This window comes from Accipiter gentilis, chromosome 18 (genome assembly GCF_929443795.1).
Source record: "Accipiter gentilis chromosome 18, bAccGen1.1, whole genome shotgun sequence".
Lineage (NCBI taxonomy): Eukaryota > Metazoa > Chordata > Aves > Accipitriformes > Accipitridae > Astur > Astur gentilis.
Window position 1 is genome coordinate 16,410,641 of NC_064897.1, and position 19,166 is coordinate 16,429,806.

The 19,166-nt window shown below is 47.5% G+C and overlaps 1 protein-coding gene across 6 annotated transcripts in view; it reads left to right on the forward strand.

Moving 5' to 3' along the window:
- The first annotated feature begins 676 nt into the window (after nucleotides 1–676).
- The window catches only part of CACNA2D4 (calcium voltage-gated channel auxiliary subunit alpha2delta 4), a 133,117-nt gene continuing 114,627 nt past the window's right edge, over nucleotides 677–19,166 (forward strand). For all 6 annotated transcript variants that reach the window (XR_007508734.1, XR_007508733.1, XR_007508732.1 and 3 more), the window contains exons 1-6: nucleotides 677–1,114; nucleotides 6,407–6,488; nucleotides 12,917–13,033; nucleotides 14,540–14,599; nucleotides 16,212–16,374; nucleotides 18,600–18,731. Coding sequence is in view for 3 of the 6 variants with exons in the window: in XM_049822244.1 (XP_049678201.1) it covers nucleotides 1,008–1,114; nucleotides 6,407–6,488; nucleotides 12,917–13,033; nucleotides 14,540–14,599; nucleotides 16,212–16,374; nucleotides 18,600–18,731 (661 nt within the window). In the remaining 3 variants the exon portion in view is untranslated. The remainder of the gene's footprint in view (nucleotides 1,115–6,406; nucleotides 6,489–12,916; nucleotides 13,034–14,539; nucleotides 14,600–16,211; nucleotides 16,375–18,599; nucleotides 18,732–19,166) is intronic.

Sequence of the window (19,166 nt, forward strand, 5' to 3'; positions counted from 1 at the left end):
TCAAGCTCAGCCATTGGGCTCCTTTGAGTCATTGGTCTCCAGACACAGATGAGGGGATGGCAACCTCAACTGAATGTTGCCCGAATGGAAAGGTCCGACTATTAATAAATAATCGCTCACATTAGGAAGTGATCTGTTAAAACCAGCAGACTCCTTTTTTCATGCCATTCTTTGCTTCCCGCTGCCCATTTTCCCTCCTCTCCTCTTGCCTGTGTGAGGTCCCCAGACATGGCTTGGAGGACAAGTGCCTCGACAGGACCTGTGCTGGATGCTGCCAAGGCGCCGGCTCTGCCCGGCCTCATCGGTCCTGTGCACACCTCAGCACCAAGCTGTGCAAACCTCGGCACAAAGCTGCTGGAGCCTGCCACATGCCCCACGCACCTGGTCCCAACCCCAGGTCCCCAGTGGGGAGGAGACGGTGCTGGGGCAACCTGCCAGAGCGACCCACCAGCATTCTGCGGTGCGACAGGGAGGCCCTTCTGGGCAGACATCAAAGGTCAGGGATTTTTTGGGGGGGTGTAGATGCGACCCCTTTAAAGCAGGCACAGCCTGACCTCCGGCCGGAGAAGCCGAGACCCGTCTTCAGGAATCAGAGTAATCCTGGGTGATTTTATCCCACTCCACTTCCCTAAATCTGCGGCTGTTGCTGCTTGGCGAGGGGATTAAGGGGCTGGCAGGGGATTACGTAGCCGCTGCGGCTCCCGGCACGGAGCTCCCTCCCCGCACGGCCACTCCTCGGGGCGCAGAGACGCACCGCACCTGTGGGTGCCCACCGAAGAGGGTCCCCGGCGGGTTTTTGGCCGCCCACCCTGCACCGGAGACCCCTGACGGCACCCCGCAACAGGACTGACGTTCCCAGGGAGGAGGCGGCCAGGGTCACCCCGGGGCTCGGCCCCGCAGCGGCAGGGCACCCAGCCCGGCAGCATGGCAGGGGCTGTGTGGGACCCCCCAAGGGGCAGCAGGAAGAGCAGGGAACCCCCGCATCCCACCGGCCGGTCCCCTTGCTGATGGTTGGCATGTGGAGGATGGGGCCCTGGGCTGTCCCGTGGATGACGCTCTGGCTCTTCTGCCTCCTGCCCTCTGCCAGGGCCCAGACGAAGATCCCGCTGGAGACGTAAGTGTTTCCCTCTCTCTGCCGTGGGGCATTTCTGGCGTGGAGCGGGCATTGCCGTGGGCATGGGCAGGCAGGTGGGAGTGCCTCCCCGGCGGTGGTGGGCACTGTGGGTGTAGGCTCCTCCAGAGGGGCACGTCGCTGCGGAGGGGGTGGCGTTTCCTTACGATGGTGGCGATGGCTCCTGGAAGAGGACACGGGCACAGGAACCACAAATTCAGTTCCCAGGTCTAGCGCAGATGCGATGCCTCATTTTCCCTGTTCGTCAAGCAGAGCAATGATATTCATCTGCTTTAGTTAAGCACTTTGACATCTATTAATGCTCTGCTTAATGCACTGGGCGGCAGAAGGCAAAACCAGTTTAAAGACATGTTCGTAAAACCCCACCACTGGTGCAACTCGTGGAGATTCAGTTACGGAGGCAGATGTAAGCGGTCCCAGTTTAGCAGCTCCCCAGTTTAGCAGAGCCGTCCCAGCAGAGGCTGCTGGTTTGCAGCCTGCCGGGGACACCTCGGGATGTATAGCACTGGTCAGTATCTGGCCATGGCAGGCATATGGATGGGGTATTTGAGCAAAGACACATCTCTTCGATATAGACGAGATCCAGATCACGCAGTGCGAGGTTTGCAGCTCCGAAGCTCTGATAGCTAGCATTGGCCTGGTATAGTGATAGCTGCAAAAAACCTTCGTGCACACATACACAGCCCGGGTAATACACACACACATGTTTATTTGTGCGTGCGGATGTCAGGGGATGTTAGCGGAGGGAGGCCAAGTAGAAGAAAGAGGCCATGGCACCTTTTCTTGTTCCTGCTCCATCTTACTACAAAGGGCGTAATAGCCCTTCCCAGAGCTCTGGAGCATAGGAATGAAAAGCTGAGCTGCAACACAAAGCATAAACAGCCACGTTTTGTGCATGCACTGCATTTGGGTCCGGGTGCTAGTGCGCATGCAGGGAATCTTGATACGGCTTTTTGGATGTGGGTTTGCAGGGCACCCATGCCCCCACGCATGTTGGTGTGCACGAGCAGCTCCAGAAAGCTCCCCACCACCAGTACAGCCCACCCCGGCAGCCCACCAGGAGGCTAACAGCTCTCAGCAAACCCAGTTTTTAAAAACTTCACCTCGTTAAGCTGATTTAGGCAAGTTCAATCCTTTAAGGATTAAAAATGTCGGCATCGCGGTGGGTAAAAGTTGTTGTGGGGCAGCTTCTCTGGAGCTGGGATAGGCCTGTCTGCGCAGGACGGTGGGTTGGTCTAGAGAGGAGACCACACTGCCATCCGGTTTCAGGAGGAGTTATGGCCAATAAACTGACCAAAGTCAGCTCAAGCCCTTTCCTGAGACTGAGAAAATGTTTTCTATTCAAAAATTGCCAGTAAGACCCTCACACATGTGCTTGCCAGTACAGCCCACGTGATTACCAAGAGTTGCACTGACTTTATTCAGGGGGGGTGTCAGGAAATTTTGCCACCAGTTTTGTTCTTGTCTGCATTATCAAGCCCTCCTTCAGCAAAGTGCTTCTCATTTGGGTTTCACAAAAATGACACAGAGGTTACACAGAATAAAATGCAACTTCTGATAATTTCAAACCATGCAAAATAAAAATTGACTTTCCATGCCCAGGGTAAATACTACATGGAAATGGCCTTTTAGCCTTGAAATCTGTGGCGTTAAGAAGCCAGACCATCCTTTCTGCTGTTTTCACCACTGAATACAAGTGCAGGGATTACAGGCAGGCAATCTCTGACCAAATCCTTTTCTGACATGTTTGGTTATAATGTGATAGCCCTTTACTACTGAGAAAAAAGTTATGTCACTTTGCACAATTTGGAACTTATTCATGTACAAGAATGAAGAATAAACAATAGAAAAAGAGCTTTTCTCCTCTGGTACCAAAGCCAGACCAATAGCTGAATTAATCCCTGGTGTTTCGAATCCGCTCATGAATTTAACTAAAACACAAAAGTTGCCCTTTTTGAATGAATTTCAGTAGAAGAACACATTAGCCAGAGGACCAAAGGGAGTAAATCAGCAGAAAATGGACCTGCTCCATAGGTTACATGGGGACATTTTGGGGACAAAAACCCAGGGTTTTTTAAACACCAGCTGCGTTCAATCACAGTTAAGTGACATAAGGCTAAATTTGCCTGTGCTACTCCCCAAGTCATGCCTAGCTTTGCTGCACTGTGTTTAGTTTGTTGCCGTTTTTGCAAATCTCACTCAGCTTTAACTCCAGCGGTGCAAAAATCTGCTCCATCAGTTACTAGCAATGCTTCTGGGGTGCAAGTTCAGCATAGAAACCATCTCCTCTTTCCTCCTGGCCACTGCTCTGCTCATCAACTGGCCATGGCATGGGCAAGAGTGCTTGCAGCTGTGAGGATGGTGAGGGTTTGGGGCTGGCTGCTCAGCCTGTGCTTCTTGGGGTACCAGAAATGCTGGGAAATGCCTGTGGGTGAGTGAGAATCAACCTGGTATGGCCTCTTTAGGCTGCCCCTACTGTCTTTATACATCTGCTCCTGAGTTCACGGAGCCAGCAGCCTCAGATGAAATTTCTCTGCAACCTGATGAATTTTAGACTGACCTTTTTTCTCACTTGTTTATGTAAAAAATAAGGAAACCTATTTAAATTCAGCAGGCTGCCCTTAATTTCTCTGTACTCTAGGGTCACTCCCTTCCCTGGCAAATAATTGTCTTTTAAATATGTAAATGCCAGCATATTTCTGCCTCTTCACTTGCCTCCTTTTCAACTTAAATGAAATGCCACGATATATTTTTCACTACCCACTCTTCAGCCCTGTCACAAAGGGCTTTGGGAACTTTGTGCCCTCTCATTCCTCTGTGCCCCCTAACTTTCCAATCGCCCTCCAAAGCTGCCAGTCTCTGGCCCTCTCTCTGCTCCCCCCTGCCTTTGCACTTCTTTCCTCTGCTTCGAGGCCAGCAGAAATATCAGCCCCCGAGCCAGAGGGGCAGCTCAGAAGCGGCTGCGAGGCTGCTGCCTCGGGTGGGCTAGGAGAGCCCTCCCAGGCTGAGTGTCCGACACACAGGGCACCCACGTAGAAATGGCAAAATTACACAAACCCCAACCTTTTTTTTTCCTTGAGCTCTGCTATTACTGGAAGTTTCAAGGTTCATACATTTTTGCTTCTTTTGCCACAGCCTCAAAGGCTAAAATCCAACCTTCTGTTTTCCTGTTTTAAGGAAAGGGGAGAATCCCCAGTCATGCTGGACTTAAGGACTTCACAAACGAGCAGATCCACGAGCAGCAGGGCTGGGTCTTCTATGAAGCTGTGTCTGTGGCTGGCTTCTCTACTGATTGCTTGTTGCTACGTTGGTATTGCGGACCTTTTACCTCAATAATAACATCTTTCTGCTGAAGCTGCCCAGTCACACCCTCTAGTCAGAAATTTATATCACAGACTCTTCCACCCTGCTGGATTGAAAAAGGATGAGGGCTGGAAGGAATAGGGGCACACACACAGCCACAGACATGGCACAAACCAGAAAGACCAGGATCACGTGTACCTAATTTTGGGGGGGAGGAAAATGGGGTAAAAATATACCTTCCTGCTAAAATTACAATCCCAAACTTCATGTTTGGGTTCTCTCTTTCTACAGTAAAAGGTGAGGAGACTGGAGAATATTAGTTAATATCAGCACAAAACATCTCATACATAAAAGTTGTAATACCAGCTGCAGCAGATGGGCATCGAGTTAATTGTTGATTCAGAGATCTTCATAGCTCAGTAAACATGTTAGTCACGACAACAAACAGAAAAGCATCCCGTGGGGTCCTCTTTTATTCTAGGCTTGCTAGAATAACTCTGATGTGGGGCAATAAATCCTGGTCTCCTAGCAAATACCAGTATTCTTCTGTCCTCTAAGCATGAAATGTAGAGACAAAATCTCTGGCTGTCAAAATAAGATGCAGAGCACAATGAGAAAAAAAAAAACAAAACCCAAAGGGGGAGAGGGGGGAAGAAGCCTTGTTCTTATTGACTTCAGCTGGTGCTAGATCACACTCAGTGGTTAGAAATGAAAATCTCATTGCCACGTAAGGAGTGATTAAAAAAGGCACCCACTCTCTCATTGTACTCCTTTTCTTCACAGTGGAGGGAGGTGCAGTTCAGAGCAGAAGCCTTATGTATGCTCCAAATCATCCCCTATAGTTGCCTCTTTGTCTCTATTTGCAAAAGGGAAGCCTAAACAGGCTTTCCTAGGCTAAACTTAGCTGTTGTGATTATTCTACTATTGCTGTGCTGGCTTTACTCCAGAGCTCATCTGTATGTTGGTGTATTATTCTGCCATGAAAGTGGTGCAATGCATCGGGAAATCAGGCCCTGAGGTTAAAGTCTGCTTAGGACTGAAAGAAATCTCCTGGAAGTCATAGGTAAGACTCTGTACCCCATAAATAAGTAGTGTATTCTGGTTAAGTGGAGAAGGCCATTTATTCCATCAAGTAAAACTCTCCTAAGTGAATCCTTGTTGAAGGAACTGCATGTAGGTGGAACTGCCTAATGTGAATCATGTAATAGACTTCTGATGAAGTGCCCTGTTAATTACGAGAGCCATCTATTTTGATTTGGATGGCTTGGTGTTCAGGCTGCTTTTCAACATCTTTATGTTCTCCATGTGGTATTGCTATCATCAATTATTTACAGGATAGCACAAATGTAAGTAGTGTTTTACAAAGATGAGGTGCATAATCTAGTCTGGCGTTATCAAGTCATAGCATCTCCACTGAGAGCAGTGAATTCGTCCTGCTCGTTAGTCTCTACCCCACACAGCTCTAGGACCTGAATCCAAGGGCTGAATCTTGAAGACTTCTTTCAGGTCTGACACTTATTTCTCTTCAGCAGCCTTGACATTAGGTGTCTAGCCCTTCTCCCCAGGCTCCGTCTGCAATCAGTGAAGACAAATAGGTGTCTGCAAAGAGCTATTTATTTCACTTTGATAACAATAGAGGAAAGCAGATGATATCTAAGACCAAACATACAGCTTTTGTACCTCTAAAGTTAGGTGAGACAAATTCCACTCTGAGTCAAAATGTAGTGACCGAGACCAGCAGAACTCAGTGTTTCTCCTTGCTGACCAATGTCCTGGGCAGAATGTCCAAGAGCAGCGCTTGCTTCCTGCCTTGCTGCTTGTCTGGCTAGCAATCTGGGGAGAAAACATTATCACGGTCGTTATAGTGGCTTAGAGAAATCAGGGAAAACTCCATCTTCCTGTCTGAAGAAGTAAGCTGTTCTGCTGACTTTGAATTATCAACACCAATTTTCCTTTTTTTCTTCTTTTTAGGGTGAAGTCTTGGGCAGATGCCTTCGGTGTGGAGCTGTACTCCATTGTGACTAAGTATTCAGGCTCTCTCCTCTTGCAGAAGGTAGGCAAAAGCTGTGAGGGTTCCCTTAGCTTCACATCCTCTCCCCACGTAGCCCTCCAAGGTTTCCCCCTGGGGTAGAAGACAGCAAAACACACAGGTCTCCAGCTAACTTTCAAAACCATGCAGGCTCATATCCATAAGCACAGAGTGATGCCCTGCGGCCATTCTCTGTGAACTGGAGAGGGGGATCCACCTAATGCCTTTCCTGCTATCATTAGCCATGGACAAACACCACCTAAATTGTCCCATTTTTCAAAAATACTTTTTAACAGTTCTCCTCATGTTTCCCCTCTGATGATCTTTTTATGTCCTTCCACACTGACCTGTCACTCCTCCCTTCCTAAGTGCGCAGCAGTCCCTCTCCTCCTACTCATCACTCACCTGCTCATTGTCACCCCATCGTCCCCTCCTGCAGCTCTCCAGCTGGCACTCTTGTTTCTTTCTGCTTCCTCATCTGTCTTCCTCCAGTCACTCATCAACTCTTTGAATTGTGCCTTTAAAACTCTGCTTTGGACAGGGTCTCTGAGGCAGGTGCCCTAGAAGCCGTGATCTTCCAGAGGTGCAGAGCTCTGCTTGGCTTCGTCACCAAACAGGCACTGTTGCACTAAACTCTTTATCGGTACTAAAGGGTGTAGCTCCAGGGGTTTTAAATAAATGGTCCCATCTGCAGCTGTAGAGAAGTTGCCCTGTTACCTTGATTCCTGAAGTCAGAGTTGAATGGCTGCTCCTTTTTCAGACTTGGTGAACTCTGCACTGCGGCAGCAGGGCTGGATGGATCAGAACCTCCCAAGTGCTGCTCAGGGGACCTGGTGGCTGCGGAGCCCAGCTGATGGGATGCCATCCCCTCTCCACCTCGTGTGGCCATCTGGTTCCTTTTCTCTTCTCTTTTATTCTTTTCTTCAACACAAGCCACCATTGCCTCTTAAGCCTTCTAGGTGTCTGATTCTTTCCTTGCTGCTGAGCCCTCTGTTTCCCTCTCCCCACAATGCTGCTTTCTGTCTGGAGTAAGGGAGCATCTCGTGCAGCATCACCTTTGCTAGGCTTGGCCAAGAAAGGCCTTCAGCATCCGTCACAAAGGTCTATACTGATTATCAGCTCTTCTTAGGAGGAATGTGCCACCATGCAATAAAAAACTCTCAGCACTAATCTAGGTACTTCATGCACTAATCATGAAGCAGCTATGGTGGGATATAGATGCAGGCAAAAGTTTGGCTTTTAGCAGGTTTGGTGCTTCTGCATTGCCTATTCTTCCATGGGTTCCCCAGGTGATAATTGCTAGAGGCAAAGTGACATGCTAAGGCATCTCTGGTGAGTGCTGGAGCTTCAGTGGGCAGGAGATAGATGGGGGTTATTTGATAGTCAGGTCTCTGTGTCTGACGCTGTATAGGTGTGCTTTAACACAGCCAACTTGCACTGTTTCTGTAGCTATTTCTACTAACAGATTAAGGGAGTTCATGTTCCTTAAGGTCCAAAAGTCAGTGGGACTAAGGAGAACAGGGGATAGCTTGAAAATACCAGTGTTGTCAAAGTTAGTAATGGAGGCCAAGGATGGCAGATGTGACACTGAGGTGGGTGTCAAGAGACAGCAGTGCGTGTAAGAACCCTGAAGGTAACCAAATCCAATCTAGCATTCATGTCAAGGGGAGTCAAGGCAGAGCTATATTTCCCTGGTGGCCTGGCAGCCTTGTGAAATAATCACATTTGCCTGACCAAGTCCATGTCCACATGGTTTTGTTGTTGGAGGGGGGGAAGGAGTCTGGTTTGCTCTTGCATGTGTTGGGGCCTGGATGCAGCACAGACTGATTGGACTTTGTACAGTCTCTGGATACCCCTGAGCGGGACACAGTGTCACCCGTGACTCAGGGAAAATATCCTTCAGCGAGCCACTGTCACCACTTCCAGCAGGGAGTACAGATGAGCTTGATCTAGCCTTGCTCTGTTAACACTCCAGCAAAGAGTCATCTTCTAAATGCGTGTCCTGCCCTGCCCTGCCCTGATGTTACTTAAGCAGTTTGACCAGCTCAGGTTTACCTTTCAACCCTCAAGTCCCACTTCTTGAGCTCTTTCATTTCCCCTTATTTCCCTGGGACTAGGGAAATGGGGGAGGACCAGCCAGCACCCACTTCTTCAGTCCTTTTCTCAGCTTCTATTTCTTTAGCAAGCACTTCTCACAAATCAGTGTCTCAAAGCAGGGAACATCCTGGAGGGCTCCCTCTGCATCCCTGACACTTACAGTGCTGCAGAAGGACAGCTTCAGGAGATGCAGACAGATCTTTTACTAATAGGCAACATTTTCATGCCCCATGAGATGCACCTTGGCAGACCCCAAATAGCTTTACGTAGATCACCACACTGGTGCAGATTGCAGGCAAGTCAGGCCGGGGGAGTCAAATGCACTGAAGTCTGGAAATCCAAATGTGTGCTCTGAGGCACCTTTCTCTTTTGGGGTTATTACCTCTTTTTCACATGAAATATTTCTGTGTGTGTGTGTGCATGGGCAGATCAGTGGAAGGGTGGGGAGCACAGTGTAGAGGCTCAAACAATTCTTTCCTTGGTGCTTGTTTAATCCGACAGGCATTTTGCCTTTAAGGAAATGCAAACTGCGAGATAACAGCACTTTTCATATTTTACTTCATGTCTCCCTTGTGCCTTATAGGCTTGAAGTAACTAGCTTATTGTTGCCTTGAGAGCCATAATTTTTCAATTACTGAATGTTTTGGATGTAAACCTTCCCTTTAATATTTAGCATGAACTTCCTTTTGTGGCTTTGAGCTTGTTTGGTTTTCTTTGGGGTTTTTGTTTCCCCCAGAAGAGCCCAAACATCATGTCGCAAACCCAAATGGTCAATTTCTTACCAGGCTTTATTGTTCCCAGAGACCTGGTGAACCAGTAGACATCTCTTGAATCCACAAGGGCAGTTTCTTGCCCTGGATCAGAGAGCTTTGAGAAAGAGAGCCTCCTGGGGTCTATCTGAAGCAGTCAGCATACCATCAAATTAAACCTCGGAGAGGTAGTGAAAGCTGAAGACTGGCTTTGGTTTGATGGCTGCAGCATTCATTGTATTCTTTTGGTCATTATGCAGCAGAGGTTAAGATAAGCTTGTGCACTTAAACCTGGCTCAGAGATGAGGGATCTGTATTAAAATGCTGGCTGGGGTCTAGGACAGCTGAGGCCAATACAGCTGGAGTAAAGAGGTGCGTGAAAGGCTGAGTAGGAGGAGGGCAGTAGCATCTCCCAGAGCTAAGGAACAGAAAGTTTGAACCTGTGGCTTATTAGGTCTGTTTGCCAGAGTTGACCAGGCAGGGACCAAAGGCCTGGAGCTACCAAGGGCAGCCATGCCAGGAGGATACCACAGTGGTTCTGCGCTTCTTGGGGCTTGCCTCCAAGTGACAGAAACACCATCAGCTTCAGCAGACTCAAAACTTAACTTTTCTGCTGTGTTAACAATGCATTATAAGTGTTTCTGAGAACTACCTCCTGCTTCCTTCTGTAGCTGAAGTGCTAAGTGCCTTCCCTGGTGGATAGGGCTGAGAAAGGACAGCAGGGCTTGGCTCCAGCTGTGTAATTACTAGAAAGCGCTACAAATACCTATATGGTAAAGAGCAGACAAATTGAAGAAGTTCAGTCAAGACATTTTCCCGGGTGAAGACGAAGGGAATGTCTTTCGTGCTCTTAATATAGTTTCACTAGCAGTGAGTAATGCAACACTGTGTACTTCAATGGGCTAAATTTCATGGAGGTGGGAACAAGAAAATATATTTGGTGACATATCTCTGTTCACAGATAAAATTTAGGATACTGAATCCTGGATATTCCACTTTTAAATCTCCACCCCCGCCAATGCAACAGGAGAATCTTAATGAATCGCTCCTGCTGTTTTAAGGGAATGCTAAGTACTAGATGAATATGTTGTGATTTTCTGCTAAATCTGAGTTAACTTTTTGGCCCCTTTTCAACATCAGATGCTTTCAGCCAATTCTCCTTAGCCTGTAGCTGATACTTGTTCTGTAAATTATAATGATCTGATAACCTGAACCCTAAACTCAGGTTGTGCAGGTTAATCTTGGTTGGCTACAAGCACCTGTATTAACATTTGACATTTGCTGCATACTTTCACCATGGTGTCTGGTAGCAGTATTGAAATCATAGGCGTTACTCTGTTGCCCACCCTTAGGAACTCTTGCAATGAATATTCATTCATAGCAGGAGATTTTAGTGGCAGCAATACAGATACAAAATGGTTTGCTGGATCATTTGTAGGAAAAAAAACCTCAAAGGGGATTTGAGCTCAAAGCTGGTGTATTCCTCGAAGCCAACTGCAACTTTGCAGAAAGTTTGGGGGGTTTTGTTTTGTTTTGTTTTTTGGTTTGGGTTTTTTTTTTTTGTCTTCCCAGCTCTGGCTAGTTCCTGGGGCTGAGATGTGTGTACAGTATTAGCAGCCTGCTCGTGATTGCTCATGATTACTTTTACCCTATTAATATCTACTTGTCAATGTGTCAAAAGCACATTAAATATTAATTGAGAGGTAAAGAGCCCTGTTCTTTTTAAGTCAGGATATGACCCAAGGTAACCGATGGCAGGTCACTTTGTAAAGCGTGTGCTTGCCTGTGCTGGTGCAGTCCCCCCCTTCGCTAGCTTTCCCAGGAGAGATTACCCTGCTCCCCCCGAGGAGGGCCTGATTAAAGCCTAGCCTGGCAGAGATCACTTCCCTCCTGACGAAACCATGACATGGAGCTAAATGGGACAGGCACCAGCTGGGATGTGTGCTGTGGTCTCGTCAGCAGCCAGGGACCTCAGTCGGGGGGTTGTTGCACACCCCTCTTTCAGCAGCATGGTTACGCTAACCTTTGTGCTCAACCCAACCTCTTCCTCCTCCCCCGCCCGTCCCAGCTACCCAGCCACAGCAGAGGGGATGCGAGGCCTGGCGGTTTTAATCCAGTAAAACCCTTGCTGTTAATCACGTCAGACAGAGCGAGCAGCCTCCCCGCCATGCCTGCTGCAGGCTGGATGCTGCTGCTATTTCTGTCTGACCTCCTCAGCCTGCCCCATCCTCAAGGCATTTCTTATGCTGCCTGTGCTCAGCTGCCCTCCTAGATGGTCAATGAGCTTCTTGAACAAAAGGAACTCCGCTTGCTCACCCTAAAGACATGCAAAGTCCTTCTCCCCCCAATTTCTCCTAATTCAAAAGTGCCACTAAAGCCCCTGCCATCCCTTTTCACCACCTCATTTTGTACCAGCACAAGAAGTCCAGCCCTGGCTGAGATTGCTGCTATCGTGCTAATGCAACATGAAGATGGAGGGGATGTGTATACTCTGCGGAGAGAAATGATGACGAGGGACCGGGGAAATTCAATCAGTTGCCTTCGTGCTTCCATATTGCTGGGCAGATAAGGTTCTGTCTTTTCTGAAATGGGTTAATCATTTTGTGTCCTTTTTCAGGTTTGGTTTTTGTTTGGTTGTTTGTTTTTTTTTTTTAGTTTTTCTTTCTGTCTATCTCTGTTAGCTTTAGGATTTTTTGAAAGGGAGAAATAAAGGCCATTGTATCCAGTCTTGAAAAGACAGATTTAGGGAGGCAAATTACAGTTACCCAGTTTGGGAGTACTCTCAGGTTTTTAATGCCTAGATAATATGAAACATACTCAGAAGAAACTGGTTATCTCTAAAGCTGTCAGTTTGAGATCCTCCTCGTTATGGCATCTCTCCCCGTGGAGACAGCACTAAGCAGCCATGCTCGTAATTCCTGGTTTCTGGGAATTGCCTCTGTGCTGCTTTTGGCCCAAAGCATGCTCATGCATGCTGAATAAGTAGCATCATAACTGTCTTGCTGACCTTTCCTTGGCAGTCTCCCACCTAAGCACTGAGCAGACCCTTCTTGCTGTAGACCTGACAAGTTACCCTACAGATATGATGGCATCGTGGGAGGATAGGATATGCACTAGCATTGTATCTCTCCCACTAGTGCCCCAGAGCACATATGACGTAGGAGGTGATGTAATGACAGCATACAGCTCCATTCCCTTGCCCTTCCCTCTGCCTTAAGTAAATTTCAGGTATGCGATGCATATAATGCTATTGTGGATGTAAGCACAATGTGTATTAGGCTTTCAAAAGTTGGCCTTCTGCTTCTCTCTTATTTGTAGGCACTAATAGCTTCAGGTACATTGCTGTTCTCAACAGCCACCAGCTCACAATTGGATCAGTTGCTTTTACTTAGTCAAGATGCTTTGTGTTATGGCCAGCGATCTGCACACACCCAAATTACAGGGTGAAAAGGGAGGAAAGGCAGAGATGGGAGAAGGTGATAAATCAGACCGGTTCTTTCAACACATCTTTCTTCACCACAGACAATACCCAGCTAACAATAATAGATTCACCCCTCTCCCTATGAGCCTCCTGCTCAGCAAGATTTTCTGCTTTCCCTTGGGTAGAAGTACAAAGATGTGGAGCCAACTCTGAAGATCAAAGAGGTGGATGGCTTGGAGCTGGTGAAGAAGTTCTCAGAGCAGATGGAAAGCATGCTCCGCAGGAAGGTTGAAGCCGTTGAGGTATGACCACGGGGGCTATGGGAAGGAAGTTCTCTGCTGTCAGCCCCAGAGCAGTAGATGCAGGCCTCCCGGAGTACCAGGAGTGTGTGGGCGCAGAGGTTGCATGAGGACTTCCTTGCCCAACCAAATGCCTGCTAGTGCAGCTGGCTGCTCGCTCTGAGCTTTAAGTAGACACTGGTGGGAGGATGTGGGTGTTCAGACAAGGGAATGCTGGCTTCTCCCTCAGCCCAAAGTAGGAATTAAGATAAAAACAAAGTCTAGGAATAAATATGAAGGAACGAACACTCTTTTAGGAGAAAGGAGCTGTTTAAAGAGAAAAAACCTCTCACAAGTGAAAATAAAGTTCATCATTGCATAATGCTTTCTGGCCATTGAAGACTGGTAGCTTGTTTCAGTTGTGCGTGTGGCTCGGGAAATTTCTGCAGCCCCTGAACACAAGCTGCGAGGAAGGTGCTTGGATTTTCAGCTGTGTACATGGGGAGGCGTGGAGGAGGTGGCAAGAGGTCTTTAGCTGTTGCTGTGTTGGAGATCAGAGCAGGTAATCGTTATGGCCCCTCTTACTTCTTGCATCTCAGGATCTATCATATTCCCTTCTATTTACCTACTATGAAAAGCGTATTTCTGTAGTCACAGAGCCTTGACTGTTTAAGGCGTCTAATGTGGAAAAGTCATCCAGAAACACATCATTTGAATCTCAAAGTGAAATGTGGGCATATTTAGACCCAGAGCTTTGGCCCATAACATTAAATTCATAGCCAGACTTTTCCAATGTTTGGATTGCCTTATCCTTTGTGCAGGACCAAAAGGTAGTTTTGCTGAGACTGTTGCTGATTGTGCAACCCTGAAAACATGTACATGTTTAGCTGGATTCCTTCCCAGTCTGTACCAATTGAGAATCAGTGCCCTGAAGCATCATACTGGGGAATACTAGTTGATTATATTGCCTTCCATAAATGGTAAGAGCTTATAAATGGCCACAGCATTGCTGAGCCCTTTATGAAATCAAGTCATGGTCTTTGTCTCAGTAACAATACCAGGCTGAGACTCCCACAAAGCCTTTTCCTTTGACGAGATACTGACATCAGGCTGGGTCTGAAATGCCTTTCCCATGGCTTTTTGGAAGGGTTCATGGAAAATGAAATTAAATCTCTGGCTGTTGTTTCTCTAAATGGACACGTTTCTATTTATCCTTTGTCCGTGTATATTTCCTGTGATATCTAAGATTGCTCAGGGGTTTAGTAGGGACTCTGGAGTAAGTAGGTGTGAATATACTTGGCAGTAAATAGCTGTGAATATACCTACCAAGCTGTAAAGTTGCAGCGCAGAATGACAGGTCAGCAGAAAAGGAGGGAAAGAGGGAAGTTTATAGCCCCGTGACTCTGTGTTGTGGTGAAGGAGGCAGTCCTGTGTCTTCACTAACTGTGTGAATGGCTGATACAGCTGGAACAGCTTCTGGAGGGCTTTCCACAACATCCACTCTTCTCTCTTTCTGTGTGCTTGCATTAGAGGTTGGTGGAAGCAGCAGAAGACGCAGATCTGAACCACGAGTACAACTCCTCACTGGAGGTAAGTTTATCCTGGTCAGTGACAAAATATGACGCGCATCTTCAGAGAGCCTAGCCAAAAGGCAGGCCTAGCAGCACCCAGTCACCTGGCGTTCCTGGACAGGTTAGGCGTTTCCTTGTCTTCAGGACACTCAGCTTGCCTAGAAACTAGTAAGAGTCTCTTACTAGTGTAAGAGACTCCCTTGGCATATTCCAAACCTAGTAACACCAAGTTGATTAGCCCCTTTGGCTCCGTGAGGAAGGATTTGGGAAGACATTGGGTTATGTGATGTTATTGGCGTTACATGATGGTATTGGCATTATGTTTACTGTACACCAACGTTGTCTTTATGTGACGCATTAGTGCAAATTAGCTGGCACTTCGTGGGTTACTTAACTGGAAAATGAGCTAAAAATTGAGTGTGTATGAGCAATGAGGAGGATGTCATTACAAATAGCCACAGCAAACCATTAATCCCAATGAGCGGAGTTTCTCACCATCTTTCTCAATAGCTCACATCATCTTTTCTCTACCCTTTAGACACACACTTGTCAGGACTTCCCATTAGGTGAAAGCTTGGTACTGTCCAATCAATTTGGATAATTGGCTTTCTGTTAATAACTGTTTGTTTTAGCCAAGCTATGGGATTATGTCTGGTGAAGGGAACTGGAGTGAAAACTCTGAAGTCCACAGTAGAAGCCCAGAGTGCTTAGCAGAAGTACAGGCTACTCCTGCAAGTATACTTCTCCATTCTGGGAAAGGGTGGGAATGAAAATGTTTCTCGAAATCAAGCTAGCTACCAATTTCACCTCTCCTACCTCTTTATTTGAGAATCACATTCAGTCATTCTAGTTGGGTCAGCTGCATTCACGGTAAGGGTTATGGGTGAGTTGAGGTGCATGAGTCTATTTGTACCCCCTGAGTATTGCTAGTGCTTGAACAAAAATCTTTAAATAACCTCTGCCCTCAGATAAAGTCAACAAAAACATCTTAAAAACATCTGTTATCCAAGGGTGAAGAGTGTCCTGAAGATACTAAAGTGACTGTAGATGCTAAATCCTCAGTGGCCTTCACAGGGGGGAAACTGCGTTGTCTTTGAGCACCTTCTGCTCTATCCTTTGCTCTATACATGTGCCTGCTGCTTGGACTGACAGAGTGAGGGGATAATCCTGGCTGGATGTACATCAGGAGTTAACTCCAGTAAATGAGAGCTGAAAAGACAGAATAAATAAGGTCAGCATTGGCATGCTCTGTAGCCAACCTGGGAGCCAGACCCAGAGAAGCATTCCACCTCTCTGGCTAGTCACTTAAATACTTCTGAAGGACTACAGGAGTCTGCCACTGTGTCTCTTTGCTCTCAGGTGGCTCTTCTGCTGTCGGTTATGACCATGCTTTCAGTCATGTGGGCACCTGACAATAAGAAAGTGAGCAGAAACCTTCATTTGGGCAGCTTGACACTTTTCAGTTGGTAATGGCCCTTGTTTGCTGCTACTTTTGATCCTATTTGAAGCCTAAATTCTCCACATATCCCTTTTTTATGTTTTAAAGAGTGGGGGGTTTTCAGGCAGTACTGGTAATAGTCTACCTTATTCTCTCTTGTTGCCTTTCTCTTTTCCATTGTCTTCGTCAACAGTTTGATTACTACAACTCTCTCCTGATTAATGAGAAGGATGAAAATGACAATTATGTGGAGCTTGGAGATGAATTCATTTTGGAGCCAAATGAGCATTTCAATAACTTGCTGGTGAACACAACATACAGTGATATCCAGCTCCCCACCAACGTCTACAACAAAGGTAATGGCCTCTGCTGGCCTCTACTTTCTCACTACTGGTTGTGGTGGAAACTACCAGTAATAATACTGAGAGAAAGGAAGGGAATAGAAAAAAAACCCAACTGACAGAAAACAAAACAGGACTGGAAAGATACTGTCCCAAGGCATGGTCATGTCTGTGCTGTAGTCTGTCACTGTGACAGGCTTAGGTATAATCTGCTCTTGGAAGACCTCTAATGGTGGACGGTCCTCTATCTTAAGCAGGCAGTATAGTCTTCTAGGGTTCATCTACCCAATCAAAGATGCTATGAAACAAGCTGTGATGTGAATTTATTGGCAATTGTTACTCTGTACAAAGGGTGAGATCTATCAAGGACTTTGGGTGTCAAGGATCTCATTGATTTCAGCTCAGAATTTAGACCCTAAGTACTTTTGTGTCGTGAGGCACTAACAACTCACAGGGACACTCTTAATTCCCAGTAAGCATATCCATAGGGGACTGGAGGTAATTCACAACTCCTACTGGGACATGACTGTTCTGGGCTATCTTCTGTTCTCAGCAAGCCTTTGGCACTTGGGCAGCTGCAGGAGCCCAGGGAGGCACCAAGGCTCACAAGGCTCGTCTGTGCCCGGGCTACGTCCTCTCCCCCTGCACATTCACAACACTCCAACTACAAACCAGGCACCAGTCCATCTCCAGCACACTGCCAAATCTGCCGGCTAAGACACCAGTTGTTATTGTCCTAAGTTTACTGCTGGTTTTGGCCAACATTTGAAGCTTCCTGACCTGGGTCCTTCCCTGCCCCCCCCCCCCCCCCCCCATCAGATCTTCCCCTTGTATACATCTTGGCAAGAAAAAAAAGTGCCATTACTTATCTCATAGATAGACCTCATTTACAATCTTCAGGACCAGATGGGGCAGGTGCTGGTGACTGTGCTCACAACTGCTACTTTATTTAGAGGGACAATAGAGGGAGTTCTATTTCTCCCATGATTTGAAATTAATTCCATCTGGTCTGACAGCCCCAGACGCTAAAATCTTGCTCACGACAGAGCCTCCAGCAGAGCTGTCTGCATAGCTACAGCAGAGCTACACAAAGTAGGCTGCTGCCTACATACAGAAAGAAGTGGCCAAATGGCCACTGTCAGAGGCAGCAGAGATCCCCCTAGCTAGCTGATTTCTTGCCTGTACAGCTTGACACAAACCATCCAGCTGCTCTGGCTATGGCTGGAGGATGAGCAGGAGATGGAGAAGGAGGGCTGCTTCCATGCCCAGGGCTCCTCCTAGGCGCAGTGCCTGGCAGCACTCGCTCCCTCTCTTGCAAACAGCAGCAAGCCTGGCTCTCCACAGCTCTTCTGGCTCCCTTCCTGCATGAGTTACTTTGGCCTCATCGCTGGGGAGTCACAGTTCAACTTTTCCCCTATTTTGACCAAAACTGCCTTTAGTAAAGTGACTAAACAGGAAGTGGTAGGTCAAAGCCCCATCCCTTTCAACATTAATAGTTAATCCTACAATGACCAGTTTCTTATAATTCCCTGTTTCTATTGCTGCTGTTCTGTTTGGTCTCCTGAGGCAATGAGTCAACACAGACACTAAATATACACTGCCTCTTACGAGTTCTTGCAAGTCTGCAACTCCCTATTGATTCTGATGGGATCGGGGCAAGGGAGGACAGCTCAGGCTTTGAGAAAGAAAGGGCAGGCAGGGAAGAAAATAAAGAATTGTTGGGGAAAAGAGGAGAGAGAGAAATGGCATGTAAATCCTAGACCTCCTCTGTCTTAGGTAATCACTTCTAGCAAAGATTTAAACATTCTTTGCAGAAAGGCTGCTCCACTTAGTGGTGCATCAGGCAGTTGCCTTGCAACAGCCACACATCCCCTCTGAGGCAGCAGCTGAGTCCTGTTTGCGTGGTGTGCCAGTTGTGCTCGGCACAACGCTGATTTCCTGAGTCTCTCGGAGCCCTCTTCCAACCAGATATAACACCCAAAGACAGACAAGGCTGGAAAGAGAAATGGGCATAATAGTGTATGACCAAGCTGAGATCACCTGTAGTGGCCAGTGGTGACCTGCCCTCCAGGATTTACTTGAATGATGCATCCAATTCCCTGTCCAATGTCAAAGCTTTGGACAAAGCTACATTCTTCCTGTGGTTGCCTTTGTTCCCATCCTCCTCCTCCACTGGGGTGGTGAGCGTTCTCCCCTCTTTTGCACACTTTTTTGCCCACTTTCTATTCTTTCCCCCACAGACCCTGACATCCTGAATGGCGTTTACATGTCGGAAGCCTTGAATCCTATTTTTGTGGACAACTTTGAAAGGGATCCCACACTGACCTGGCAGTATTTTGGCAGCTCCACTGGATTCTTCAGGCTCTACCCAGGTAAGAGAAGAGATTGGCTTCGCTCTTTCAGCACAATGCAATAGTCTTGCAGGACAGGGTCCGTGCCATGGAAGAGCCCAATCTGGGAAGGTTGAAGGCAGCGTGAAGGGCAGGGTACAGGGAGAAAAATAGTGCATGGGCTGCTGCCACTTAGGCTGAACGAACAGTGTCCATGGCAGGCATAAATCCCTTTTCCCCCAGTGGACTAGCCCCCCAGGCATGTTGCCCTTGCAACCCCAGAAGAGTCTACTTTTAGGGGTGTGCCTCAGGCAGGCTGCCCTCCAAAAAGCTCACTTAAGACCAAGACAGGACCTGCAAATCTCACAGGCAGGGTGCGGGCTGCACGAGGATTCCCTGCCTCGTGCTCCCCTGTGGTTTTTAATGGCAGCCACAGCATCTCTCCACCTCTGAGGCCACACGTGGTAGATGTGGCTG